The sequence below is a fragment of the Xiphophorus hellerii genome, chromosome 4 (assembly GCF_003331165.1).
Source record: "Xiphophorus hellerii strain 12219 chromosome 4, Xiphophorus_hellerii-4.1, whole genome shotgun sequence".
NCBI lineage: Eukaryota > Metazoa > Chordata > Actinopteri > Cyprinodontiformes > Poeciliidae > Xiphophorus > Xiphophorus hellerii.
The window spans coordinates 3,946,621-3,973,799 of record NC_045675.1 but is presented as its reverse complement, the minus strand read 5'-3'; the positions used below and the strand labels follow the sequence as shown (position 1 = coordinate 3,973,799).

General features: G+C 37.3%; 1 protein-coding gene across 9 annotated transcripts in view; it reads right to left on the bottom strand.

The window, feature by feature from the left end:
• nav2a (neuron navigator 2a) overlaps positions 1 to 27,179 on the bottom strand; it is a 256,627-nt gene that overhangs the window by 89,088 nt on the left and 140,360 nt on the right. For all 9 annotated transcript variants that reach the window (XM_032560513.1, XM_032560508.1, XM_032560509.1 and 6 more), the window contains 2 exons: positions 7,597 to 7,714; positions 5,337 to 5,389 (listed from right to left, as the gene is read on the bottom strand). In XM_032560513.1, the coding sequence (XP_032416404.1) occupies positions 5,337 to 5,389; positions 7,597 to 7,714 (171 nt within the window). The remainder of the gene's footprint in view (positions 1 to 5,336; positions 5,390 to 7,596; positions 7,715 to 27,179) is intronic.

Sequence of the window (27,179 nt, the reverse complement as noted above, 5' to 3'; positions counted from 1 at the left end):
TTCTCTTATCGGTTCAACATGTGATCATCCCAGCTCTGACCCGGTGACTAGACTTGGGATTTTCCCACGCACTCTCCACTGAAAAACTCTTTTTTCTTACATACTCTAAATTGTTAGTTTTCAAACAATCTTTGGCCATTGCTTTTGTTGACATTAACAGTTTTGTGAATTTATATTAAATATTTATGTAGTTATATCATTTGCATTGTCCAAATCCAATGAAAACCTCTAACAGCAACAGAAATAACAAGAAATGCCAAAATAAATCAACTGTTGATTGAAATAAGATTGATTTTTACACTGCAAAAATAAAATCTTACCAAGTATTTTCAATCTAATTTTAGTGTGAAGATCTTAATACATTTGAAATAAGACAAGACTAAATTACAAGTAACTTTAACTTTTCAGCAAAATACAGAAGCTTGTTTTAAGTCAATAATTTCTTAATATTGATTTTAAAAAGTACTAGCACTTAGGTCAATAGCGCAAGGCATTCTGGGTAAATACAGCCAGTTAGCATGGCGCTGGCAGGAAAAATGACTCGTTGTCTTTTACCAAAAACAAAAGAGAAATCCTACAACCGTTAAATCTGACGCTACTCCATTTCTGTTTACATTTTGCGAAGAAGAAAGTCGTGTTGTTTCCCTCAGTGGTTCATGCTGCAGCGCCCCCACAGGTGAGGATGGGAACAGGTTTTTCAAAGTGTTTGGCTTGTTTGAGGCAGAGCAGCGGCTCAAAATGTAACAAATGTTGCAACTTTGATCTCAAATTGAACCAGGTAATTTTTGACTGCTCAATCCAGGAAGGCAAAGAAAAATAAAATGAACTTTTTGACAATTATATCTTCCTATTTTATAATTATGAAGAAGAAAATAGAGTTGAAGTGAAATTTGAGCAGAAAATTCAGACAAAATTCAGAAGATAAGTATAATAAGATATTTACTCTAGAGACTTTTTCTTCAGCTTTTGCACCTGCATTTTGAACATGCAGCAGTGTGTCGGATCTAAAAAAAAAAACCCAAAACGGTTGCAAGTTCCTGTGCCTGAAGGTGATTTAAATGCCAACTGTCTTTATAAATCAATGCCAAAATGTTATTTTATTTTTTACTTTCCCAGAAAAAACTGCTTATAATTTTCTCACAGACAGAATAAAATATCAAACGACTGTTTCTAAAACACGTGTCAAGCAGCTGACGTGTTTTAAATCAAAGCTAAAAAGTCTAGAAAACAACACTCACCCGTCATGAACAAGGAAAAGCAAATGAAATGTTGCCGAGTGTCGATTTAAACTCAAACTGACTTTCAGAGTGAAACCTGGAGGGATAAATCTCTGTACAGGAAAACCTTAATGTCAGTTGAGATTTTAAACAAGTACACACAAGCAGGAAAACCCATTAAATACCCGGCCCTGCTGGTTTCCACCCAGGTATAGCTGTCAGTCTCCCATTTCAACTCTCACAGTTCTGACAGCAGCAGGAAGAAACTACAGGCTAGCAAACATGCTATTAGCAATCAGAAAAAATGTGAAACTCTTTCTGCTTTTCATCTGAATCACTTTAAAAACTGGAACGGGTTTTACTGGCATCCTGTGTGGTTTTCACAGCTTAATGTGAAATTCACACCATTAATCTGGACTAAACCAACAAACGACAAACTAAAACTAAAACTGGGTGGTTCGGCACTGTGACAGGCCATGGGGGTCCAAGACAGCTAAAAAAACAGAAACTCCTTCTGAAAACTGAAAAACTAAATCTAACCAAGTATTTTAGATCTATTTTTTAATGCAAATATATTAGTTCACTTGAAATAAGACTAAAAGTTATTTTTCAGGAAGACACAGGAGCTTGTTTGAATTAATACTTCCTTAAAATTTACAAAAAAGAACTTGTTCCACTGATTATTTTATTTGTAACAAGAAATCTTATAAGTGGAATGGAAAATGCATATTTTTATCAATATTTACTTAAGAAATCGCTTATATAGTGTTGAAAAGTTATTTAGCTTTTTATTATCTTAAGTGTACTAAGATATTTGCACTAGAAACTAATATACATTGTAAGATTTTGTAATAACAAAATCTTACAATGTGTAGGTGCATCAAACACTTTTTTTTAGGACAGACGAAGAGCCTGCACTGCAAAAACACAAAATCTTACCACGTAATTTTGGTATATTCTAGTGCAAGTTTCTTAGTACACTTGAAATAAGATAAAACTAACTTACAAGTAACTTTTCAGCAAAATATAGGATATTGTTCTGAGTCAAATTATCTTTAATATTGATTCTAAAAAAGTACTAGCTCCACTTTCATATAACATCACATTTTCTGATGTTATAAGTGAAATAATCTGGGAGTAAATTACATGGTGCTGAAAAGTTACTTATGAGTTACTTTTGTCTTATTTCCTGTGGACTTATATATTTGTAGGCCTGTGCAATAAGCAATAACTCAATGATATAATGAATAAATAGGTTTTTCTCTTTTCTCTCTCTCTACCAAAGATGTAAAGACCAAAGTCTTCAGTTTTTTTTATTTTTTACATTTAGAGGCCCGGGTTAAGCTAAGCATTGGTAAATGGCAGCAGCTCTGGAAGCTTTGGGAGTTTAAAGTGGAGTTTCTCCAACCCAGCTGTCAAACAAACTCCACAAACCTGAGTGTGTTTGTTTTGATGCTGCTACAAACACAAAGCAGATATTTGCATAATGACTGCGGTTGCACCTGCCCTTCATGGCGCCGCGTTTCCTTCAGAGCTGACGAAGCTGCTGAGATTACACCCAGAGATCCAATAATACCCGCTGAAGCTCAACACATAAAGGCTCATTCAAAGCTAGCCACCATAAATTAAACACAACGTCTGAGTAACCAAGATGAAATGTGTTTTTAAAGTCTCTTTTGATGGTCTTCTGTAAAGTGGAGCTATTTTTGTAATGCTAAGGGCAAAAGGAACAAAGAATAACTTTTATTCAGATTAAAAAACAAAGCATGTAGATTATTCTCTTGCAACTTTATTTTTATATTATTATAACTTTATTTTTGTATTATTTCTACTTTATTCTCATATGGCTTTATGTTTCTAAATATCATAGGTTTATTCTAACTATTCTCTGAATATTATGATTTTAATCTCTAAATATTATTACTTTATTTTAACTTGTTTCTCTAACTATTATAACTTTATTCTCCAAGTGTTATGACTTTAATCTCTTTTTTTTTTTTACCTTATTTATCTAAATATGACTTTATTCCTTAAATATTATAACTTTGTTCTCTAAATATTATGACTTTATTGTCTGAATGTTATGACTTTTTCTCTTATTATGACTTTATTTTTGTAATATTAATCTCATACAATTTTATTCTCGTAATGTTATAATTTTATTGTCATCTTATTTTGACTGCATTCTCATAAAATTTCACTCTCATACTTTTATTTTATTTTTTTAATCTTGCATAAATATGCAATAAAACATGAGAAAAAAAAGATTTAAACACATGAAAACAGACTAAGATCTGTAAAAGGAGGGCAGTCTGTAATAGATGCCCTCACGGTTTGGGGCCTCCTGTTTGGGATCAGCTGTGGTTCCACCTCTGTCTCAGATGTTAAATTTGGGTGAGCTTGTCTCTCCCTGCGTCTCTCTGGTGCTTAGAAAGGCTTCAATAATCTGGCTGGTGGCCAGAAATATCCCCGCTCAGCTGGCACTCCGACCCAATTTACAGCCCATCTCACACAGCGGAGGGCGGGCCGGCCTTGGGACGCGCCGCCCTTTTCCCAACAACAACAGAAAACAGCGTTTAAACGTTGAGAAAATCCGCTGCTCCTCACTGGTGTAACAAGATGAGGCATAAGTGGGTCTGAAACCCAAACCTGCGGTGCTTTTAACTGGGAGCCAACAGCCCGAAGTCTGGGCCAGATGTTTCACAGACGGTAGCCCGCTAGACCATAAAAGTAAATATAAATGGACTTTCGGTTCCCATCTACAATCACTCACAGGGATTTCTGTACCGCAGCTTCCATAGGGGAGAGTTACTACACACAGATGCACGCCCACACACTGCTACACTGCAAAAAACAAGTTTTTCTGATCTAGTTTTAATACACTTGAAATAAGACAAAAATAACTTAAAAGTAACTTTTCAGCAAGATATTTGAGTTTGTTTTAAGTGAAAAATTCCTTAATATTGATGAGAAAATACTAGTCCAGTTGGCAAATTATTTCACGTAAGACATTTTCCTGTTATAACTGAAATAATCAGCAGTTGAACTAGTATTTTTTCTATCAATATTAAGTAATTATTTACGTAATAAAAGCTCATATGGACCCCCTGCATGTTATTATTTACATCTGGAAATTTCACGCATCCGTACAACGCCTGAGGACAAAAAAATGCCATCCTGCCACAGTACAACAATCCGTTTAACTAAATGAAACCTGGAGATGATTATTTTAGTGCAGTGCGCCACAGCAAAGAGGAAAAATAGCGTAGAAAACCGTCAAAGAACAACTCAAAGCTACTGTTTTTCTCTCTGTCTTTGTCGGCTGTCTTTGGCAGACTCGTTGCCATAACAACTCACAACAACGCCACCAAATGTATCAGGATTCAACACCAAAAAACACTGAATCATTTCCCACATAAAGAACAGAACATTCAATCCGTTACAGTTTCATGTTTTCAGGCTTGATATTTACAGTATTTTGTGATTATTAATAAGTGATCGCTGTGGTAGATTAGCTACCGCTGCTATTAGCTAATCAACCACAGCGGTGGTAGATTAGCTCATTTAAACAACTTCTCTTCTGATGACCTGTCAGAGTTGGTGTTCTGGTCGCATTTTTTATTTTGTAATTGAACCAAAACAAACAGAGTTCCACATCACATCTAAATGTTAAAGTCGTCATAGTCAAGCTAGCATATCACAACTACAACTACTTCCCTCTCCTTCACTATTTTCTTTCTTAAATAAAACTTTTTTCTGACCTTGTTATCTAGTTGTTGTAGTCTTGACAATTAGTAGCAAAGCACAGTGTTCTTTGTCCTGTTACATTTCAAGTGTACATTTAAGATTTAGTGTGTTATATTCACAACTAAATAGCTAAAACCAATAATGGTAGTCATAATAGGCAAGCAGGGTTTTGCCCTCCAGCATGGAGATGCGGGCGGGATCTTGCTTTCGTGAGTTCACGCTGCAAAAAAATCCATATGTTCCTGAAAAGTTACTTGTAAGAGTTTTGTCTTTATTCAAGTGCACTGAGATATTTGCACTAAAAAGTGGACCATAAATACTTGGTAAGATTTTGTGTTTTTGCAGTGAAAACAAAGCTTGGAGGTCACTTACCATCTGAGAACGGCTTTTGGGACACCCATTGATATCATCAATCTTCTCATTGGCTAAAGAAGAGACAAAAAAAGGAAAAAGAGACTAAATGAGGGGAGATTAGAAACTCATCTGAGATTGTTCAGTAAATTAATCCTGTTTTAATCCAACGGATGGAGACTCCAGTATGTTTGAGTGCTGGATGGTCGATGTCTGAATGAGGGACATGAAACATTATCTGGCCCCAACAAATGGGAGCGATGCCACTGAGGCCCCGACCAGCAGTGTTGTGTTGCTTTTTTTAACGTGTGTGGGCGTGTGGGGGTGTGTGTGTGTGTGTCGGGGGTGTTAAGGATCACTCCCGTCCATTAAAGGCCCAGCCCACAGCAGCTGAGACACGGCCGTCAGATCACAGCTGACAACTGTGCCAGCAGGACAGATTTCTGCATCTGAGACGCAGCGGGCCCAAAAGAGCCGCTCCATCACAGAACCACCAGATACAACCAACTAACCTTCATCTGTCCTTCAAAGCTAACTCCTTATTACTAAAGGTGACCTGGTTCTTTGAACGGGTTAGGATCGGTCTACGGTCTATAATGTTCATCACATTTGTTTTGTACAAAATCATTTTGAGGCAATGAGATTTTAAGTTGTTTCAGGGCCTCTGTCACTTTAAATCCATTAAACATATCGGTCAGTGTTCTACTGAAAAATATATTTGATCAACCAAATGAAACCAAATATACTGGTTCCCTTGACCAGATATGGTCAATGGGATCAAATAATCTGCTGCAGGCTAATGTTGCAACTCAACATTTACACACGCACATAAAAAATGGCTGCAAACAGATCTGCAATCATACAACTGTTTGTATGAAAAGCAGAATGGTAATGGTTTATAACTTTACATTCCAGAGGTATTTGAAATGGCTCATTTTCCAGACAACATAAAACATAAACTTATTGATAAAAACCGTCGGGGCATGTTTTTTAAGTGCTTTGGTTGATTTTAGAAGCAGTAGGAACCCAAATGTAATGACAAAAATGTGAAATATTAACAAACTAATGGTTATCTTCTCTATTTATTTAGTAGTTTTGCAGATATACTTTTGTGTTTTTGTCCCTTCACAGCCAAATCACAAAATCTTAGTATTTTTAATCCAGTGTCTTGTGCAAATATTGGTAAGATTTAGTGTTTTGCAGTGTAGAGCTGCACAGCGACAGATTCACCTGAAATAAAAGTGATTCAACAGCTACATTATGAGAACAGAGGGCGTCTTCAAATAAAGGGGAAGTTTAAAATCTGGGTCAGAGGTCATGGGGGAAGAGCCGGGAGACGAAACAGTCACTGACACGCTGAGTCAGCGTTCGGTCAGCTGGTGTCGGCCCGTTTCAGCCTCCAGTCTGCCAGCAGACGCAATGACAGCACAAGGGCAGCCAGACGAAATGACAAGACCGATGATGATGACGACTCTGACGGGGGCAAAGGTCAAGAAGACACAGAAACGAACAACTTTCACAGCCTACTTCAGGCGGTTACTATGGCAACGTATATGGATTACTAACGTTGGAGACATCCTGCATTACTAGGGGCTGAATTATTAACTTAACTGGGAAACAGTTTATAGATTGAGCACATCATAGAAAGATCTCTCAGGTTTTTATGTTGACATAAGTTTCTTAGACCACTAACTTAAAATTAACTTACAAGTAACTATGCAGCGAGATATAGGAGCTTATTTTAAGTCAATAACATCTTAATATTGATAAAAGTGCTGGTTCCACTAGCAGATTAATTCACTTATAACAAGACATTTTCCCTTGTTGGAAGTGAAATAATCTGCCAGTGGAACCAACACTTTTATCAATATTAAGGAATTACTAACTAAAAAAGCTTTTATATCTTGGAAATTTATTTGAGTTGAGGTTGAGGTTTTTCTTGCAACTTTTGGAGCTCAGAAAAAAAAATTTCAAAAGTACAAACATTGACTTGAATAATTTGCATTTCCAAGTTTTTTATGTTTTTAAAAAGAAAAAAAATTAGTTTTTTCTCGCCCATTTTTGAGTTTTTCAGCAGAAATCTACTCCTCTTTTTTCTATCTATCTATCTATAATGGCTTTAAGAAACCTGTGAAGTGAAGCGAAGTGAAGCAAAATAAAAAAACAAAACCATCCACTTCTTCTAAAACCAGTAACGTTCTCCACATTTTTCTCCTGTCGCCACAGTGTGAACAGTGTTAGTTTTAATTAGCCAACTTTGTAATTAAATTAGTTAACTTACCGACGACCTGTATGATCTCGGCCAGCAGCACTCCATCCGTGACGTCCGTCTGCAGATCCTTGATGAGCCGCTTGTGTCCTGACTTGGCAAGGTAGTGGTTGGCCCAGTCCGTGTAGATCTGCATCCAGAAGCACACAAAAACGCCCGTCAGTTTCTAGACCCACCAAAACAAAATCCGGTCCCAAATATCCAGAGTGTTTCAAAACTCTGCAAAGACACTTGAAAACCAACAAAAGGCATAAACGGTTGTTGCAAATTTACGGCTACAGGAATAACAGCATGGTTAAACGGGACCGGAGCGGCCCCTGGTTCTTTTGTTGCAGCTCCGATCCGGAGTGTATCCGCGTGGTATTCAAATTGGGGCCATTGTGCTCAGCCGGGGCATTCATCTCTGAGCACACGGCGGCTGTTTTCAATGGGCCGTGCTGACATCACTCTCTGGGGACAGAAAAGACCCTTCACTGCCTGGAGGGGGGAGCAGAGCAAGCATCTGAATAATCTGAATAGCTTCCTTCATAATTAGTTACCAAACTCACGCCTGTCCTCCCTTAAACTCACAACAGGACGATCGAGTTTCTCTTCCTGAGTGAATCAAAAGAGGGCAGGAAGGTTGAGAAGTGATCCAAGTCTTCATAAAGGAGTTATATTTAAGAAACGGGCAATTCATGGAGCTACTCGCTTCAGATTCTCTCTGCAGGGATTCAACATGTGTGGCAGCTCATCTTCCTCTCTTTGATATCTTATTTTTATCATTCACCATTTGCTGATATCTGCTGGGAGAAATGTCAGTAATGGGAATAAAAAAGCATGGATTTTTACTGGGAAATGTCTTATAAAGGAAACATTTTTACAACAAGCGCAGGGCTTTAATTAAGGTTTAATTTTGTGAAGTTGACCAGTTTGTAGAGGGAGTACTCGGTGGAGATGCAGCAATCAGAGATAAGAGTTGGACAATTTTTACCTCTATCACATTTATAAAAAGAAATATATATAAATATCTATTTATATATATTCATAGAATATATTTATCTTATGCAGGGATCTGATCAGTAAAACACATCAATTAACTTTTAGAGCTTAATACAAATAGAATACAGTTTAGGGACATAATGCTTTAATGCACAAACATAAAATGCCTCTATGAAAAACTTGCAGCACATTTTTCCCAAAGATCAAGTTGTAAGTATAATTGGTCAAACACATAAAAAACCTGAATCTCAAGTTTCCACACGAGGAGAAAGTACTTGATAAAGTTTTGTTTATGAAAAATCGAATCCTTAAGCTGCCAAAAGACAAAGTTATAACCGTTGTAAAGCAACGGTTACATTGTCAAGTTGTAAACATGGCGGTGGTGTTTGGTTACGTTTGAGAGAATCTCAAAGGAGGGAAGTCATGACTACAAATTACAGAGCAGCAAACCAGCAACATAAAAAACAGAAGCTACTCCCCTCAACAAGACACAATCTTTGCTTTTTTTTCCTCCTAAAACGTGCAAACTTTCTCCACTCAAAAGAAAAAGAACTGGATTTTTTTTTATGGTTGTGAAATTGAAGAACATCTGTTAATCTGGAAGGGACGCCTGGTGTTGAGGTTAAAAAAAACAAAGCAGCATTTAGGCTTTGACATGACGGTGACCTCTGGTTCTTTGTGTTTGCACTGTAAACACACTCGGGGCTTTTTCTGCTGAAACACTACAAAAAAGGATGAGTCACTGCCCGTCATGTCGGTTTACAGCAGGTGTTCAAACTTCAAAGACTAGCGCTCAAACGCTAACTCATGTTAGCATGCAAACAGTTTATTAGAGAGGCAACCTAAAATTAAATACGAAAAGCTTCAAAGCAACCTTTAAGTGACACCGACACTGCAAAAACACAAAACCTTACCAAGTATTCTTTTAGTGCAAATATCTCAGAATACTTTAAATAAGACAAAACAAACTTACAAGTAACTTTTTAACAAGAAAGAGGAGCTTGTTTTGAGTAAATAAGTCCTTAAAATTTAGAAAAAAGTACTAGTTCCACTGAGATTATTTCATTTATAACAAGAAATTTTTCCATTTTATAGGTGAAATGGAACAGGTATGTTTTTATCAACATTAAGGAATTATTGACTTTTAAAATCTTGTATATCTTACTGAAATGTTACTTAGTACAACTAAGATATTTGCTCTAGAAACTAGACCAAAAATACTACAATTTTGTATTTTTGCAGTGCAGTTATAAATTAACAACAAGACGTTGACCTAGAATAATTATTAGTCTTTACACTGCAAAAACACAAAATCTTACCAAGTCTTTTATTTCCAGTTTGTAGTGAAAATGTCTTAGTTTAGTCTAAAACTTACAAGTTATTCTGGCAAATTTTTAAACTTAGAACATTGAAAAATGATTTGGAATAAAATCTAACAGTCAAACTACATTTTTATTAATATTAAGTAATTATATATCTTGCTGAAATGTTGCTTCTAAGTTAGTTTTGCCTTATTTTAATTCTACTAAAATATTTGCATTAGAAACTAGACTAAAAGTAGTTGGTAAGATTTTGTTTTTGCAGTGTAGATGCTAAAACTGTTACAGGTTTAGATAAAATTACATTTAGTTGTTACGGTTAGTAAATTTCTTTACTCTATATTGTGATTTTTACATAAACAGAGATCTTAGTAGTCAGGCTGCTGAATCTTCTAGTTGTTTTTCTCTTTATTTTTCACTTAAAGTCTGAATGGATCCGTTTTCTCAGGTTATTTGAGCCTCCCTTGTTGGTTTCAGTGAGATGAATGACAGCTACCCGTTTCACCTCGGTCTTTCATTGCAGCCCAAACCCTCAATTTGTTTCCCCGAAACTGCTTCAAAGAAAGCCTGCACGCTCGCACAAAAGCTCCTGAAGATCGCACTTCCTTTATTTTGAGAGAGCAAATTGAAAGGGTGAAGTTTAATCTGGGACTTTTTGTTTTTGGCTCATTGTTTCACTAGAGACTGTTTTTATTCTCACTGAGAGTTTGTGTTTACACTGCAAAAACACAAAATCTTACCAAGTATTTGACCAGAAACTAGTATTAGTCTAGTTTCTGGTGCAAGTATCTCAGAACACTTGAAATATGACAAAATTAACTTATAAGTAACTTTTCAGCAAGATATGAGTTTTATTTAAGTTGTTAATTCCCTAATATTGATTTTAAAAAGGTACTTCACAGATTTTTTCAAATTCTTCCAAAAGTCTTTTTGGAAAAAAATATGAATTCTTTTCTCTTTTTTTGGCACTAATCATCTTCCGTAGACATCTGTAACACTATTCTAATATATTTAAAGACTGGTCTATTATTGAACATTGAAATCCGACTATTTTCTGCTTCTATCTTTCCATATGTCAACACAGTAGAAACATATTTAATCTGGATGAGCAGCTGTACAGGCATGCTGTTTTCATATGGAAAATCCCACCATTCCCAGAGACTCCCAGTAATCCCAAATCTCCCTCTTCAAGGGAACGCGGGTCTTTTTTAGGAGCTGATAATTGGTGCAGGGGTCAGGGTATTCCCGTCATCAGAGAGAAGCAATGTGACACCAGATCCTTCATTCATTCATTATGAAACTCTTCTTTGTGCCGAGTCCAGCCCATCAACATCCTGTTCTGGTGATGATACACCAGCATTATTAACAGCCGCTCAGCCCAGCTTGCAACCTTTGTCCATAAAATAGAAAGCAAAACATTGTTGACAGATGGCTTCCTTTACCACAGGGGAGTCCAAAGTACGGCCCGGGGGCCGTTTGTGGCCCTTGGAATAGCTTTATGTGGCCCCCTGGACGCATTTTAGGAAAGCATATAAATGATAATTAGCTAGCACTTTTTTAAAAAACTAAAATTTCACCAGTCCTACCTGCCACTTTTGCCTGTTTTCCCTGTCAGAGCTGAATGATCATTATTTTCTAAAATGCAATTTTGGTTACAGAGACTTTATAACCCACTTATTTTGTTTGGGATGTTTAAAATGTTTAATGTTCTTTGGAAATGTAAGGTTTTTTTATCTTTAAGTGGCTATACTTGCATTAATATGTCCTAATTATTATTATTATTATGTTAGTTGAAAATGGTCTCAATATGACAATATTATTGTTTATCGCAATAATTTCTGGGTCGATTTATCATCCAGCAAAATTTGCCATACATATATTTACCTTAAAAAGAAGCAATAAGTAGTTCTTATTGTCACTTTTGTTGTTACAACAGAACAATAAAATATTGTGATAAAACTTAAAGTCCATATCGCCCACCCCCGTTCAAAACACTAAACATATTGTTTAGTGTTAGTGTATAAGCCTGTTCTACATGACAGCTGTGTGCAGCTTTTTATAATACGCATTTAAAACCATCAGTTCTGCAAAGCTGTGGTGAGTCACTCTCCCAGACTGCTGCATCGTCTTTTCACACAAACACCACAAAATGTGCCGCAGATCCAACACGCCTGCCGCCTCGCCTCGCTGAGTCACCAGCCTGACAACCAAAGGCGGCGATGGATGCATGCCATCCCCGCAGTGCAGACTCTGCTTAGTCAGGCCGGGCTTCACTCCGCCACAATGCCCTTGAGCTGAAGGACTCATCCTGGATCAGAAAGCAAATGTTTTCCAAATGGTCCAAATATGTGAATTTAGGGGCTTGGAATTTTTATTATGATATTTTGTGGCACTATTACAAAAATAAATATGAAAATCGCCAGCGCTCATCGCCATCCAGCACTCCATCGATTTAAAGACGATTCCTTTACATGCCATCCATTATCGCCGCGTTATAACAATTGAATACATGATACCTGCAGACTTTTGCATTTTTGGAATATTTGTATCAAAGCATTGCTTTTATAAACATAATATTCAATGTCATTACTTCAGTTATTGTGAAAGGTTTTTTTGGAAAATGTCTTGTAAAAGATAGCAACTGAAAGTAGTTTTTGTTCTTTTGTGTTCGTTAGTTTTAGCTTGAATTGCATCATATTCATTTTTGGAAAGTTATTTGTGTCGCTAACTGAACCCTTAAAATGATAACTGTAATAGACCGGAGTTACCAGCATAATAGCTGAACTTTGATGGACAGACTTGCGTTGTTGTGGTTTGATTTAATGGTAAAATGGGAAACATTTAGTCACTCCTTTGTGGTTTACATGCTTGAACTTCAATGGACAGAGTAAATGGTCCTTTAAATGCCTTTCAGTAATGAACCGGGATAAAAATACATCAACATTAATAAGGTATAAATACCCAAGGTGGGGTGCAAAAATCTCTTGCATAGTCTGTGTTTACCCAGGATTTGTTTCAAAAAGGTGGCATAAAAAAAATCCTCTAAGAAGGTGAAGTTAAGTTTGTGTTAAAATTACTGTTTCTTTGGATTATTTTCCCTCTAGCATCGCTAATTTAAAAAAACTGAGGGATTTGACAGCTGTTCAGTCTGACAAAGAATCACCCAAGTGGTTGAAATTAACCCACCAAGTTTTCTTTATGAAACTGTTTTTTCCTGATGGGTGTTATAGTTCAGGTTTGCCTCCTGCTACAGTTGAAAAAGTGTGTTTTATGGGTTTGGTAACTTTAAGTGGGTGGAGTTCTGGAGAGCGTGACATCACGTGCAGCGGGTCAATTAATAGATTCAGCAAGTTATAGCTAGCTATCCCTAGACAGATTCATTGAGTTGAAGCTCTTTTGCTAGCTATTCAGGGAGTTGAAGCTAGCTATCTAGATGGATTCAGCAAATTGAAACTACCCTGCTAGCTGTCTATACATAGATTAAGTGAGCTGAAGGTAGCTAGCTAGCTTTCTATAGATAGATTCAGTGGGTTTAAATTAGTTAGTCAGATATATTCGGCAAATTGAACCTAGCTAGACAGATTCAGCGAGTAATTTGTTTGTCCCAGCATAGCACACAACAGTAGTATAAATTTAAACTAGAAAATTCCTGAAGAAATTTTAGGGTTAATTAGGGTTAGATTTCTCTTCATGTCTTCTACACAGCCCTCATCTGCATCGGTTACCATTTCATCTTCAATTTTATATACCGCTTGTCCACATATCACATATGTATAAAAATTGTACATCTGGGAATTTTGGATTTCACAGCAGATGACTGGGGATAGACAGAACAATTCCCCTTTCTAAAGGAACTTCAATGGTTGCACTGGGAGTCAGAAGCAGTCCGCCGTCTTCATCACTGAGCCGTCGATGCAGGAACATGCTGATCACATCTGTTGTGTTGAGGATGTAGATGTTCTCTATTCTCCTGTGACGTTACCGCCTGAATTCCAATGTATTCCCGCCTGCAACCAGTTTTCTAGGTTCTTTTCAGAGAAAATTCAAAAAATCAGAGGATTAATCTGTACATCCACTATAAAGTCAGTACCAATGCTGTGCCCAAACAAAACAAATACAGGAAAAATGACCCAATTTCAACTACTTAATTATAAAACCCTACAGGACATTATAAGTCAACTAAGCTCCAGTTCCTGCTGTCTGGATGTTTTACCCACACATTTCTTTAAGAAAGTCCTGCCTGTTATTGCTGCTGATCTGATCCAAATAGTAAACTCATCGCTCTCGTCAGGCGTTTTCCCCCAGGCTCTGAAAACAGCAGTAATCAGACCACTGATAAAAAAGAACAATCTGGACAAATCACTAATGCAGAATTACAGGCCGATCTCCAACCTCTCATTCATCAGCAAAGTTATTGAAAAAGCTGTGTGTAAACAATTAACTATCTTCCTAACGATAACCAACCTCTTTGACTCCTTCCAGTCTGGTTTTCGTGCTCACCACAGCACAGAGACCGCCCTCGTAAAAGTGTTCAATGACATCCATATAAATACGGACTGTGGGAGAACCACAGTGCTGGTTCTGTTGGACCTCAGTGCAGCTTTTGACACTGTTGACCATGACATATTACTGAATCGACTGGAGAGTTGGGTCGGACTCTCCGGTCCAGTGCTTAACTGGTTTGAATCCTACATAAAGAACAGGGATTTCTTTGTTTCAATTGAAAACTTTTCATCAAAGAGGTCAAAGGTCACATGTGGGGTACCCCAAGGTTCAATCCTAGGACCCCTTTTATTCAATATTTATATGCTCCCACTAGCTCAGGTTATAACAGGAAATAATATTAGCTACCATAACTATGCAGATGACACACAGCTCTACATTACGATGTCACCAGGTGACTCAGAGCCCATCCAATCACTGAACAGATGCTTAGAACAGATAAATGTGTGGATGTGCCAAAACTTTCTCCAGTTGAACAGAAACAAAACTGAAGTTATTATTTTTGGACCTAAAGAGGAACGATCTAGAGTCAACGCACAGCTTCAGTTATTACAACTGAAAACCAGCGATCAGGCCCAAAACCTGGGAGTAGTGATGGACTCTGACCTGAACCTCCAGAGCCACATAAAGACAGTTACAAAGTTGGCCTTCTATCACCTGAAGAACATTTCCAGGATTAAAGGACTAATGTCTCAGCCAGATCTAGAGAAACTCATCCATGAGTTCATCTTCAGTCGTATTGATTATTGCAACAGCGTCTTCACAGGTCTGTCCAACAAATCAATCAAACAGCTGCAGCTGATCCAGAATGCTGCTGCTCGCGTTCTCACTAAAACCAGGAAGATAGAGCACATAACACCAGTTTTAAAGTCCCTCCACTGGCTCCCTGTAGCTCAAAGAATAGACTTTAAAATACTGTTGTTAGTTTATAAATCACTGAACGGCTCAGCACCACAATACATTAAAGATCTGCTTTAATTGTATCAACCTTCCAGACCTCTCAGGTCTTCCGGTTCTGGTCTGCTCTGCATCCCCAGAACCAGAACCAAACGAGGAGAAGCAGCTTTCAGCATCTATGCACCACAAATTTGGAACAAACTTCCAGAAAACTGTAAAACAGCTGAAACACTGACTTCTTTTAAATCTCAACTAAAAACCCACCTGTTTAGAATTGTATTTGAAATGTAATCAATTACAAATTTATTGATGGAACTTGACTTAATGCTTTGTTTTTGATTCTATGTTGCATTGTGTTTCTGTGTTTGTAATGATGTAAAGCACTTTGAAATGCCTTGCTGCTGAAATGTGCTATACAAATAAAATTTGATTGATTGATTGATATTCTAGAAGAGCTGCAGCATTTCTTCAGAGTACTCGCTTCCTGAAGATGGCGCTCAAAGAGAGATGCCATGGTGTCATTTGGTCTTGCGTTTTTCAGATTAATCAGGACACCTCTCTCTGTCAAGACCGGTCGAGCCATCTCACAGTCTACACAAGTCAGAACCTGCTGCACTTTGCAGGTTATTTTGACAGCATTAATTTTTAACCAGATCAAAACAAAATTTAATAAAAAAGAGATCTTAACCTTCTCTCCTGGCCTATAAAACGCTACAAATTTACTCTTGTTCCTCACAAACTTCATGCAGTTTGTGAGGTCAAACTGCCGAACACTGAATGACTTTCGGCTGCTTGGGAGATCTTCTAGCTCTGGATCTTCCCTGGAGGCACCTGATGGATGTCCTGATGACCCTCCACAGGCCTGCTGGCCATCCTGAGCCAGGTACTTCTTGATAACTTTCAGGTTCAGAATGCTGTGCATCATGACATTTGCCCATCTGTGTCTGAAATTCTGGCAAACGTAAATGACTGGAGCAAGATCACCGTTTGTTTGATGTTCCTGGTACAGTGCATGGGGACTTGGCGTACTGGCTGTGCTTTCCCTGACTGTGTCTTCAGTATGAAAATGAATGGCTGAGAGTTACCCTGGCGCATGATTTCGCTCTGAAGCACCTTGACAGAAAACCGTAAGGCCTCGCAAAATTTCGAAAACATTTTACAGGAGCAGGCATGCGTATCAATGTCATGACCGAGTTTGATACCGATTGGGCAATATTTGTGGGCATGGCGGCGATTTCAAAATTGTTTTGGGGTCAAAATTCTACTTCATTTCTCACTCTAACATAGCTGCAGTTGGTTTCAGTTACAATCTGCGTTTCGGCAATTGGAAATTTTGATGGTTTTTCGCTTTTTAAAAGCAAAAAACCTGCTTTGCAAGTCAGTCACTGCTCTCCCTATGCATTGCTATGGACAAGCCCCAATAATAATAACAATTAATTACAATTTAGTTCAGTTCAGTTCTGATGGAAGAAATAATACAAACTGACTTCTTTGATGCCTTTTGCCAACATTTGTTACCAAAGCAACAAAGCATTAGCAATATGGCTATTTAGCATGCTACACTCCAAAAACACAAAATCTTTGTTTCAAGTATTTTTGTTTCAAGTGCAAAAGACAAAACTAATTTACAAATAACTTTACAGCAAAGATACAGGAGCCTGTTGAAAGTAAATAATTCCTTAATATCGATGCAAATAATCTCATTGGTAGATTATTTCACTCATAACGTGGGAGAATGTTGTGTTATAAGTGAAATAATCTACCTTTTTCAGTTCTTACTTTTTATCAATACTAAGGAATTAACTTAGAACAAGCTTCTATACCTTGTTGAAAAGTTTTTTGGTGTTTTATTGAATGTATTGGACCAAAAATACTTGGTAGAATTTTGTGTGTCAAAGTATTTTCTGTGTGAAGCTGCTATAATAAATCCAAACAGATACTGCAGATCTGGTTCTACTCATGACAAGTCTATTTCAAGCTGACCTTTCCTCTTTTATGCATTTAAGTCTGTTGAAATCATTGCTACCAGCAGTGATTATGGTCCTTATTAATACGTTTTCCTACAGGCTGTTTGGTTATTCTACAAGCAAATCAGAAATGATTTGATGTTTGCCGTATTTTTCATGTTTCTTTCTCATTTCTTACCACTTTGTAGTTCTCGCAGGAGAAGCGGCTGTTGCTCCTGGGCGGCACCTTGAGGCCGCAATAGAGCGCCATGCGAGGTCGTCACCGAGATGAAGATTACCGACAGACCCAAACAAACAGCTAGACATTCCTGAGAAGATGAGAGCAGTCTGAGCGAACAGAAGCGGTTTAGTGGCCACTTGCCGCTGACTGTCTTATCTCCGTCACAGCGTCTTTATGGGCTGCTGCCGGTTGGAACATGACATGATTTACCTCTCTTTACAGGAAGGCTTCTCTATATCTGCCCCCCGCCCCTTTTCAAGACAGCTCGGCGAAGCTTCAGACAACTTGACACTGTTACAGCCCCATGCCCACCCGCTGCCGTCTTTCTCTGAGTGTCATTCAGTCTGAGTCAAGTAGGCCCAGGCAGACTTGGTTTCTCTCGAGGTAGAGACATAAAGCATGCAGAAATGGGGACGTTTATGTTGGGGCAAAAGTGTTTTTTATGCGGTTTAAATTATGCCTTTCTATGGAAGAGCATTAGGGACACTTCAAAAAAGAATATAGTGACTTAACTTAATTAAAAGTCAGAATTGTAACATTAAAGTCAGCGATACGAGGCTACCTAGTTTGCTATCTATAGATCTGTTCAGTAAGTTGAAGTTAGCTAGCTATTGATAGATTAATTCAGGATACTGAAGTGAGCCAGATAGATTCAGGGAGCTGAAGCTAGCTAGTTTCAGCTGCCTAGCTTCAGGTTAGCTAGAATCTAACCTGAAGCTAGATTCTAGCTAGCTTCAGGTAGTAGCTAGCTAGAATCTATTTGTTGCTAGCTAGATATCTAGAGATAGATTCAGGGAGCTGAAGTTAGCTTGCAAACTACAGATTAATTCAGCAAGTCGCAGATGGCTAGCTATCTATAGACAGATTCAGAGAGTTGAAGCTCGGTAGCTAGCAATTCAGGGAGTTGAAGCTAGCTATCTATATAAAGAAGGATTCAGCAAATTCAAACTACCATGCTAGCTACATAGATTTAGCAAGTTGAAGCTAGCTATCTAGCTACCTATCTATATGTTGATTCAGTGAGTTGAAGCTAGCTAGAACGATTCATTTGTTAGCACACAACAAGAATACACATTTTAAAAAAGAATAATCAGAATTTAGTTGAGTTCAGTTTGGACAGAAGAAACAATATATATATCCAACGTTTTCCTGACTTCTTTGATGCCTTTTGGCAACATTTGTTTTATTCTTTTGTCTTCAGAAGATGAAGGATGAACATTTCACAACCTGAAGGCTCTTTAGAAATATCACAGAGCATATTTGGTTATTGACCTCCTCCATCTGCTCACTTTCATCAATAAGGAGTCAGCATGTCTCCATGCTGCCGTGAGCTGAGGGTGACATGTGGCGGCACATCCCCTCTGACCCAAGCTGGGCCGTCCAGCAGATGGCTGCTGGGAGAATGATGGATGGACTGATTGAGTCACTAACACAATAATCTAAAAAAGACATACAGTGAGTGGCTGCAGCTCTTCGTAAGCAGAGGTAGATATGAACAGATGTCTCCTGATGCGCCAGAGGACCACAATCTGCTGCAATTTCATTCATATTTTTTCATTTGAACCGCCAAATTTCCCCCTTTTTCTACGTATATTTACTAAAAATCAATAATTTTATTTAAAATTACAGATTTAAAATATATGCAAACGTTCGCATTGACATCGGGTTTGAATAAATGGATCACCATTAGAGCCCTGCAGCATTAAGAAGGAACAAGAAACCAACATGGAAAGGCAGAAAACGGATTCTCCTTTAAAAACCACTTCATGTTAGCCAGAGCCGGCCCAGAGATTTACAGGGCATTAAGCAGGATTTGATTAAGGGGCACTTTTCCTGTTAAGCTTATCACCAACTCTACCTCGTTTAGGGTACATTCATGTCAGCAACTGTTCAGTTCGTTTTAATCAAAATTTTGTTTGTCTAGAAAATCCAGTTTGTTTGTGGAGGTGTGAATGCCTAAGCTTACTCTGGTTCACGTAAAAACCTCTGTCTCGGTTCGGTTGAAGTGAACTCTGGTGCGGTTTGAATGCATGTGTCAACACCGAGCGGACCGGAGACTGCTCCAAAGGCAGGAAGTGAACTACAGCGCAAGGCATTCTGGGTAAATAGAACCAAAACAAACATGAGAGTCTAGCACCAGCAGGAGAAATGGTTCGTGATCTTTTACCAGAGAGAAAACAGAAATCCTACAACCGCTAAAATCGTTTTTGTTCACAGTTTGCGAAAAAGGAATTTGTGTTCAGTGCTTCCTTCAGTGGTTTTTAGTGCAGCGCCCCCACAGGCGAGGAGGGAAACAGATTTTTCAAATGGCTTAGATTCAATGGATTTGTAAAGGACATACGAACGCTTCATATGAATAACAAGATTCTGATGACTGGCAGAGTTGTAACAAACACGCAGGCTACGTGTCCGTCTTAGCTAGCAGATAAAAGCTACATTAGCTAAGCTAACTTTGCTAATTCAGTAGTAAGTACTGCAGTAAATATCACTGATATTTACCAGAGATGGGTAGATACTCAAGTAGTTGTAATGTACTTATATTGTTTATAAATTAGATAGGAACAAGGAAGCTTGAGGTTTGTTTATTCCTGTCATAGCAACTGCCTGCCAAGATGGCTGTCAGTCACAAAATTCACAGAAGTGTGACGTCAAATGAGAACTATGTATTTACTCAAAATGCCGCTTCAGTCCCCAGTCGAGGAAGACCTTGAAGTTCAGAGGAGGGCAGAGTACCCAAAAATTGTACTCAAGAAAGATTAAAAAGTATTTAATAAAAAGTCTACGCAAGTACTGAGTAACGGATCAAATTATCAATAATTTAATATTTAAAAATTACATCATCAGACAGACCAAAATGTAAAGTTGAGTGGAAATTTTAGACATTTTAAGGACAAAAATGTCAATAATTCATAAAAGTAACAACAAATATCAATCAGGCAAAATAATTTTTTTTACAAATCAGTTGCTTTCAATGAAAAAACGAAATCTTTTACAGAAACTGCAAGTGTGTGTCTGTGTCTGGTGAATTTTTTTAAAAACATGTTTGTTTTTCATTCAGTGGGTAGAAAATCCAGAAATTTTACTCAAGTAAGAGTAGAGATACTTCATAATAAAATTACTCAAGTAAAAATAAAAAGTACAATTTACTAGAAGCACTCCTAAAAGTTTATTCTTTCCATAAACGTAATTGAGTAAACGTAGCTAGTTACCACCCAACTCTGTTGAAGATCCATCTAGCTAGCCAAGCATAAAAAACGTGAATGAATGGGATTTTAAATGTAGTAGCTGACTAAATACAGGATGAAAACAATAGAGTTTTATCAACAGTTGCAGCATCTAGAGCCGATCAACCAGCAGCACCAACCGAAGTCGGCTGGTCCGTGGCGGTAACCCTCCTTGCCAACCGGCGCACACACGGGCCTCTAAAGTGGCTTCAGCCCGCAGGGAGCCGAAGCAGGCCAGCTCTAAATAAGCCCTCATGTCCCTGCTTGTACTTCGTTTGGCACATAAAACATGTGTGGTTCAGAGAAGCCTTGCGAGATACAGGGCAGACCAAACAACTTGGCTTTTACCCGGCTGGTACAGCATGGGAAACAAAGTCGTATGCTAGTAAGCCAAAGCGATGGGAGGGAATATGAGTTCCTGACATCTGATGGGAATATTCATATCCCTGAAACTGCATTACTCTGCAATAACACACAATCTGACCAACAATTTCTGGTCTAGTATTTAGTGCAAATATCTTAGTGCACTTGAAATAAGATTAAACTAACTCACAAGTAGCTTTTAAGCAAGATATAGGAGTTTTTTTAAGTCAATAATTTCTTAATATTGATGAAAAATCTCTAGTTCTACTGGCAGATAAATTCACTTATAACAAGACATTTTTCCAAACTTATAAGTGAAATAATCAGCTAGAAACTAGAACTTTTTCATCAATATTAAAGAATTATTTACTTAAAACAAGCTCCTATATTTTGCTGAAAAGTTACTTGTAAGTTTGTTTTGTCTTATTTTAGATGTACTAAGATATTTGCACTAGAAAGTAGAGAAAATTACTTGCCAAGATTTTGTGTTTTTGCAGTGCAGTGTTATTTCTAACAATATTTTTAACAATTAGCCAGGATAAACTTCTCCTTTTGTTAGTCAATTTAGAGACTTTTATACAGTAGTTAAATCAACTCAATGGTATCTAAAATACAAGAAAAACTTGTTTAAAAATTATTTTTCTAATCATTAAGTACTCGAATTTATCATTTGATTAATCTGGCCTTTTGTTGTTTGTTTATATATAAAATTTGGCCTGAAATGTTGAGGATTTATGGCTTAATTCTCTGTCCATTAACATGTAGTAGATATATGAGTATCAAAGCACACGAGAAACATTATTTATCACCAGACAACATAAAATAATATCGTTCTAATAACTGAGTAAAAACTAAGGTTATTTTTCAACATCACATTTAAATCTCATGATTTATTTCCATAAGAAGTACCAGAATTAGCCTTTTCAAAGTTCTGAATTAATGTGTAAAAATGTATTTCAGACTTGGTTAGCGATTTCAGAGTCCATGTTAAAATAAAACCACATTAGTTACCATTTTCCCCCCCGAGGCTAAGGCGTAAGCCAAGCGGGAGAAGACCTAAGATAAGCTCAAAGCTTTGGCAACATTTCAAACAATTACAAAATGCAAACAAGTTAGACACATATTGTTAAAAAAAACTGTTTTATGATGAAAAATTTAACAAAATAAGCTTTAAAATGGATCAAATGCCTTCCCTCTGCAAGTGGCACAATAATTTTGATTTATGGACCGCAGGTCATTTGTTGACATGACAACCATGACGGTCAAATAATCAATTGAACGGAATAGATTACCGACATCGACTGCACTTCATAACACAGACGGCGGGTCATTTTAATCTTCTAAATGTGCTGATGTTTTCATGCTTATGTTGTCAGTTCCACTTATTTTTTGTTGCTTACACTCACACGCGCGCCGACGTAGAAGTGTGTTGTCAGCTGGTGTGTGTGGGGGTTAGCTGTGTAATTAAGCTAGCTGTCTTATCAACTCATCTAAGAACCTCCACTGCTTTCCCTTCCTCTCTGCACCAGAAGAGATGCAGATAAGAAAAAGAGAAGCAGAAAAAGAGCCTCAACAGGGCGCTTACTGAATAAAATGACTTTTAATAAATCTGCTGCTTTTAATGCTATCGCCTCTGAAATCTTTACAAAGGTTTGATTTTCCATTTCTTTGCTCCACATGTCTTTTCTGCAGCTGACCTGCTTTGTATTTTATCTCAGAATCCCAGACTCTGCTGAATATTTACCACCTCTGCAGCACCATATTGCCCTGAACAGTCAGTTTGTGCAACAATGCACAAAGCAAAGTGAAAGAATGATGTTTTGCTAATGCTTCAAAGGAAAATAGACTTGTGCACGCATGTGCTGCAGAACTCTAAAGGCGTAATTGACCCGATTGTAACTTTCCAAGCAGACATCAAAGTGAAAGATGGAATCAGGTGAGGGGAAACCACAGAGCATTTCCCTTTATATTAAACCCTTTGCTAATCCGCGGCCTTCTAGTAATCCAACACCGAAGCTGCTGCATTGTTACAGCCTGACGAGACAAGCCCTATAAATAATACATCACCATAGAGACATACAGAAAAGAATTAGGGCCACTAAAAGAAGGGAATTATGTCTTAAATCTCAGAAATTCTGACTTGAATCTCAAATTTCTGACTTTTTTCTCAGAATTCTGATTTTAATCTCAGAAAATGTAGATGTGAATTCTGCAAAAAGAAAAAAGAGAGAAAAAAAACCCAGAATTCTGAGATTGAAGTCAGGATTGTGAAAAGAAATTCAGAATTCTGAGAATTTTTTTTTTTAGAATTCTGCAGAAGAATAAACAAAATTCTGCAAAAAAGACACATTTGTGAGCCTTTGTGAGAAAAGAGTCGATTAAAGTGAGGATTCTGTGATTAAAGTCAGGATTATTAGAAGAAAAGTCAGAATTCTAAGAAAAAGGCCAAAATTTTGAGAAAAAAATTTGAATGAATTCAGAATTCTGTGAAAAAACAGTCAGAATTCAGAGACTGAACTTAGAAGTATGAGAAGAAAAATCAGATTTCTTAAGTTAAAATCCAATTTTATTAAATAAAAGTCAAAATTCTGAGATTAGAGTCAGAATTGTGATAGGAAAAGTCACAATTCGAAGAATATTTCAGAATTCTGAGAAAAAAGTAACAATTCTGAGAAAAAAGTAGATTAAAGTAAGAATTCTGAAAAAAAGTCAGAATTATGAAAAAAAAAAGTTTGAAGTCTGAGGGGGAAAAAAGTCAAGATTCTGCGAAAAAAAAGTCTGAATTCTCAGGAAAAAGTCAGAATTCTGTGATTAAAGTCAGGATTGTGAGAAGAAAATTCAAAAATCTGCAGGAAAAAAGTCAATATTCTGGGAAAAAAAATGTCAATTAAAGTCAGAATTCTTTTTTTAAGTGACTCTAATGAACTTCTGTAGAAATAATCATCCTCAATTCAAGAATGTCTATAGTAACTTTTAGCAAACTGAGAGCTTCCCATTCTGTCACATTTTTACACATTTTGACAACAGAAAAACACGTAAAGCTGATAATTACCCAAATCCCAGCTGGTACTTGACCCTGGAAGTGACCCACCTACCAGTTTCATGGTGAAATTGTTCTGCTCCCAGCGGCACAACATCAAACTCATGGTGCTTCATACACCTGCCTCACATGTAGCAGGACGGCCGGCGGACCCGTCGGGTCCTGATGGGTCACATCAGGACCAACTTTAACCCAACAGAACCGGAGTGGGGAAAAAAAAAACAAAAATCCAAGCAATCCCAAACGGTTTCTCAGGTTGAAGGGAGAGCTGCTGATACGCTGGGACCCAGCAGGTCTCTGGTTGCCTGGACTAGAAGAACCGGGTCCCTCCAGCGTCTCCCCACCCACTCTGGACCAGAGAGGAGGTGAAAGGCGAGAGGAGCTCCGCCGCCTCTGCTGCTGCTTTGAGCTGCTGCCAAACCAAATGCAGGATCCCTCTTCCTCCTCCTCCTCCTCCTCCTCCTTGCCCACAGCAACACATTGTGCAATTGCTTTTCAATAGACCTTTGGTCAAACGGGAGGAGGCTGAAAAAGAAAGGGACAGATCTCATACCCCTCCCCCGATAAAGCACACCTCCCCCAATAAAATGGAAGAAAAGCAGCAAAAAGACGATGATGAGTGAACTTTTAATCGCAGTGTATGGAGACCAAATCTTGTCAAGTATTTTTGGTCTACAGTAGTTTCTAGTGCAAATGTCTTAGTACTCTTGAAATGAGACAAAACTAACTTACAGGTAGCTTTTCAGGAAAATATAGGAGCTTGTTTTAAGTCAATAATCACTTAAAATTTATTAAAAAGTAATAGTTCCACTGGCACATTATTTCACATATAACATGAGATTTTTGCCATGTTAAAATTGAAATAATCTGACAGGGAAACTAGAACTTTTAAATCAATATTAAGGAATTATTTACCTTAAATAAGCTTGTATATCTTGATTAAAATTTAATTTTTAATCTCTATTTTAGTCTTTTTTTCAAATGTACTGATATATTTCCAATAGAAACCATAGTATGTTTTTTGACAACATTAAATGATTTTTTTTCCAGCCAGAATTGGATTCTAAATTAACTTTAACCAAAACCTTAAAAGTTTTGCTGTCAGTTTGTTTTTTTATTGACACCAGTAGAATTAGTATTATTTATCAATATTAAGGAATTATTTACTTAAAACAAGTTCCTATGTCTTGCTGAAAAGTTACTTACAGAAGTAAAACCAGCTGACAAAATGTGCTAGAGATCCACTTGGGTTGCTAGGTGACACGCTGGGCTTTACTGAGGTTGCTAGGTAATCAGCTGGGCTTTGCTGGGGTTGCTAGGTAACGGGGCTGTGCCTGCTCATTTGTAATGTTACATTCCAGAAGTTTTTGAAATGACTAATTTCCAGACATCTAAAAACATTAATTTGAAGTCAAATAACAGCTAGGTGGTATTTTAAGCGCTTGAGCTGTTTTTAGAAGTACAGAACCAAACGGAAGCACAAAAACATGCAAAACGTGAATGTTAAGCTCCTATATCTTGCTAAAACGTTATTTGTAAGTTTTCTTTTTGTCTTTTTTTTGAGTGTACTAAGATATTCGCACTATAAACTAGACTAAAAGTACTTGGTAAGATTTTGTGTTTTTGCAGTGTGAGAAATGAAAAAGCTAAAAGGCCAAACCACTTAAAACTCGAGGCTAACAATCTCCTTTCCAGTTATTATTATTTCTTTAAACAGCTTCTTGCTGTGAAGAAAAGCCAAGTTTTATTTTCCGCAAACACAGATGGACCAAACCGCTCTCTGATCAGCCGTCACTCACAACTCGCTGCCCGATGCGGACCCATGTATTTATGTGCATGTGCTCCGTGGGTTCATAGCCCAAGTATTTATATATTTGTAAGTGTGGAAGAGAATCCACAGTGCAGGATGCTCTCCGTTCAAGCTTGTTCCAACCCCCTGTGCACACACACACACTCCATTCCTGACCACAAATTACAAGCCGAATTTGAATTTTGGGAAAGACCCAAGATCTACAAAAAGTTCCCACAGCAGCGGGAGGCCTGATCACTTCCAGCAGGCTGAACAAAATACTTTCAACTCCTTAAAATAACAATATTTCTGATTTGTGTAAAGTGATATTTCCACCTAATTCTCTGCAGTGCCAAAAGCAATACGCAATACAATAGCCATGAAATGATTCATATCAGTTTAATAGTAGCAAAATAGTGAAATCTAACACAAACATACACGTCAAGACCAAAATGGACTTCCATCTTTTCATTTGTACCAACCACGTTTTGTTTTCTTCTTGGTTGCAGTAATTGCTGTTTGCTCACAAACACTTTGTGTAATTAAACTAATAAATCAGTAGCCATGATGTGATGATGATGAGTATGAGTTATGATTTCTTTTCATAAATGAGTGTCCCTACAAACATTTTCATCAGAGTATGAAATAATAAAAAAAATTTAATAATGGCCACACAAAGAACCCAAAAACAGTGAGTTGATTTTTCCACCAAACTGTTGCAGAGCTAAGCGAAGCACCAATTCTTCCTGGTTCTATTGCCAGTTTTCTCAGCTTTAATTTAATCCATATTTTATAGAAATCCGATAAGAAATTGGAACAGAATGGTTTTGTGGGGATGATTAAATGCATTATTGCGCCTGAATGTGCAGATTACAAGCTATAGCTATATGTCAAATCCAGTAATAATATATCAATGACTGTAGATCAGAGTCTGGAAATAACTAGTTACATTTATTCAATTACATTTACTTGAGTAACTTTTTGAAAAAAAAAAACTTTTAGGAGTATTTTTACTATGATGTTTTTAATTTTACTAGGACACATCACTGTTCTTACTTGAGTAAGCTTTCTAGATTCTCTACCACTGAATGAAAAGCAAACATGTTTTAACCAAAGATTCACCAGACAGACACACACCAGCAGTTTCTGTTAAAGTTTCATACATTTTATATTGAAAGAAACTGATTTGGAAATTTTTTCTTTTGCCTGATTGTTAGTTTTTTGTTACTTATATGAAATATTGTCATCCTTAAAATACAAAAATTTCCACTTAACTTTACATTTGGGTCTAT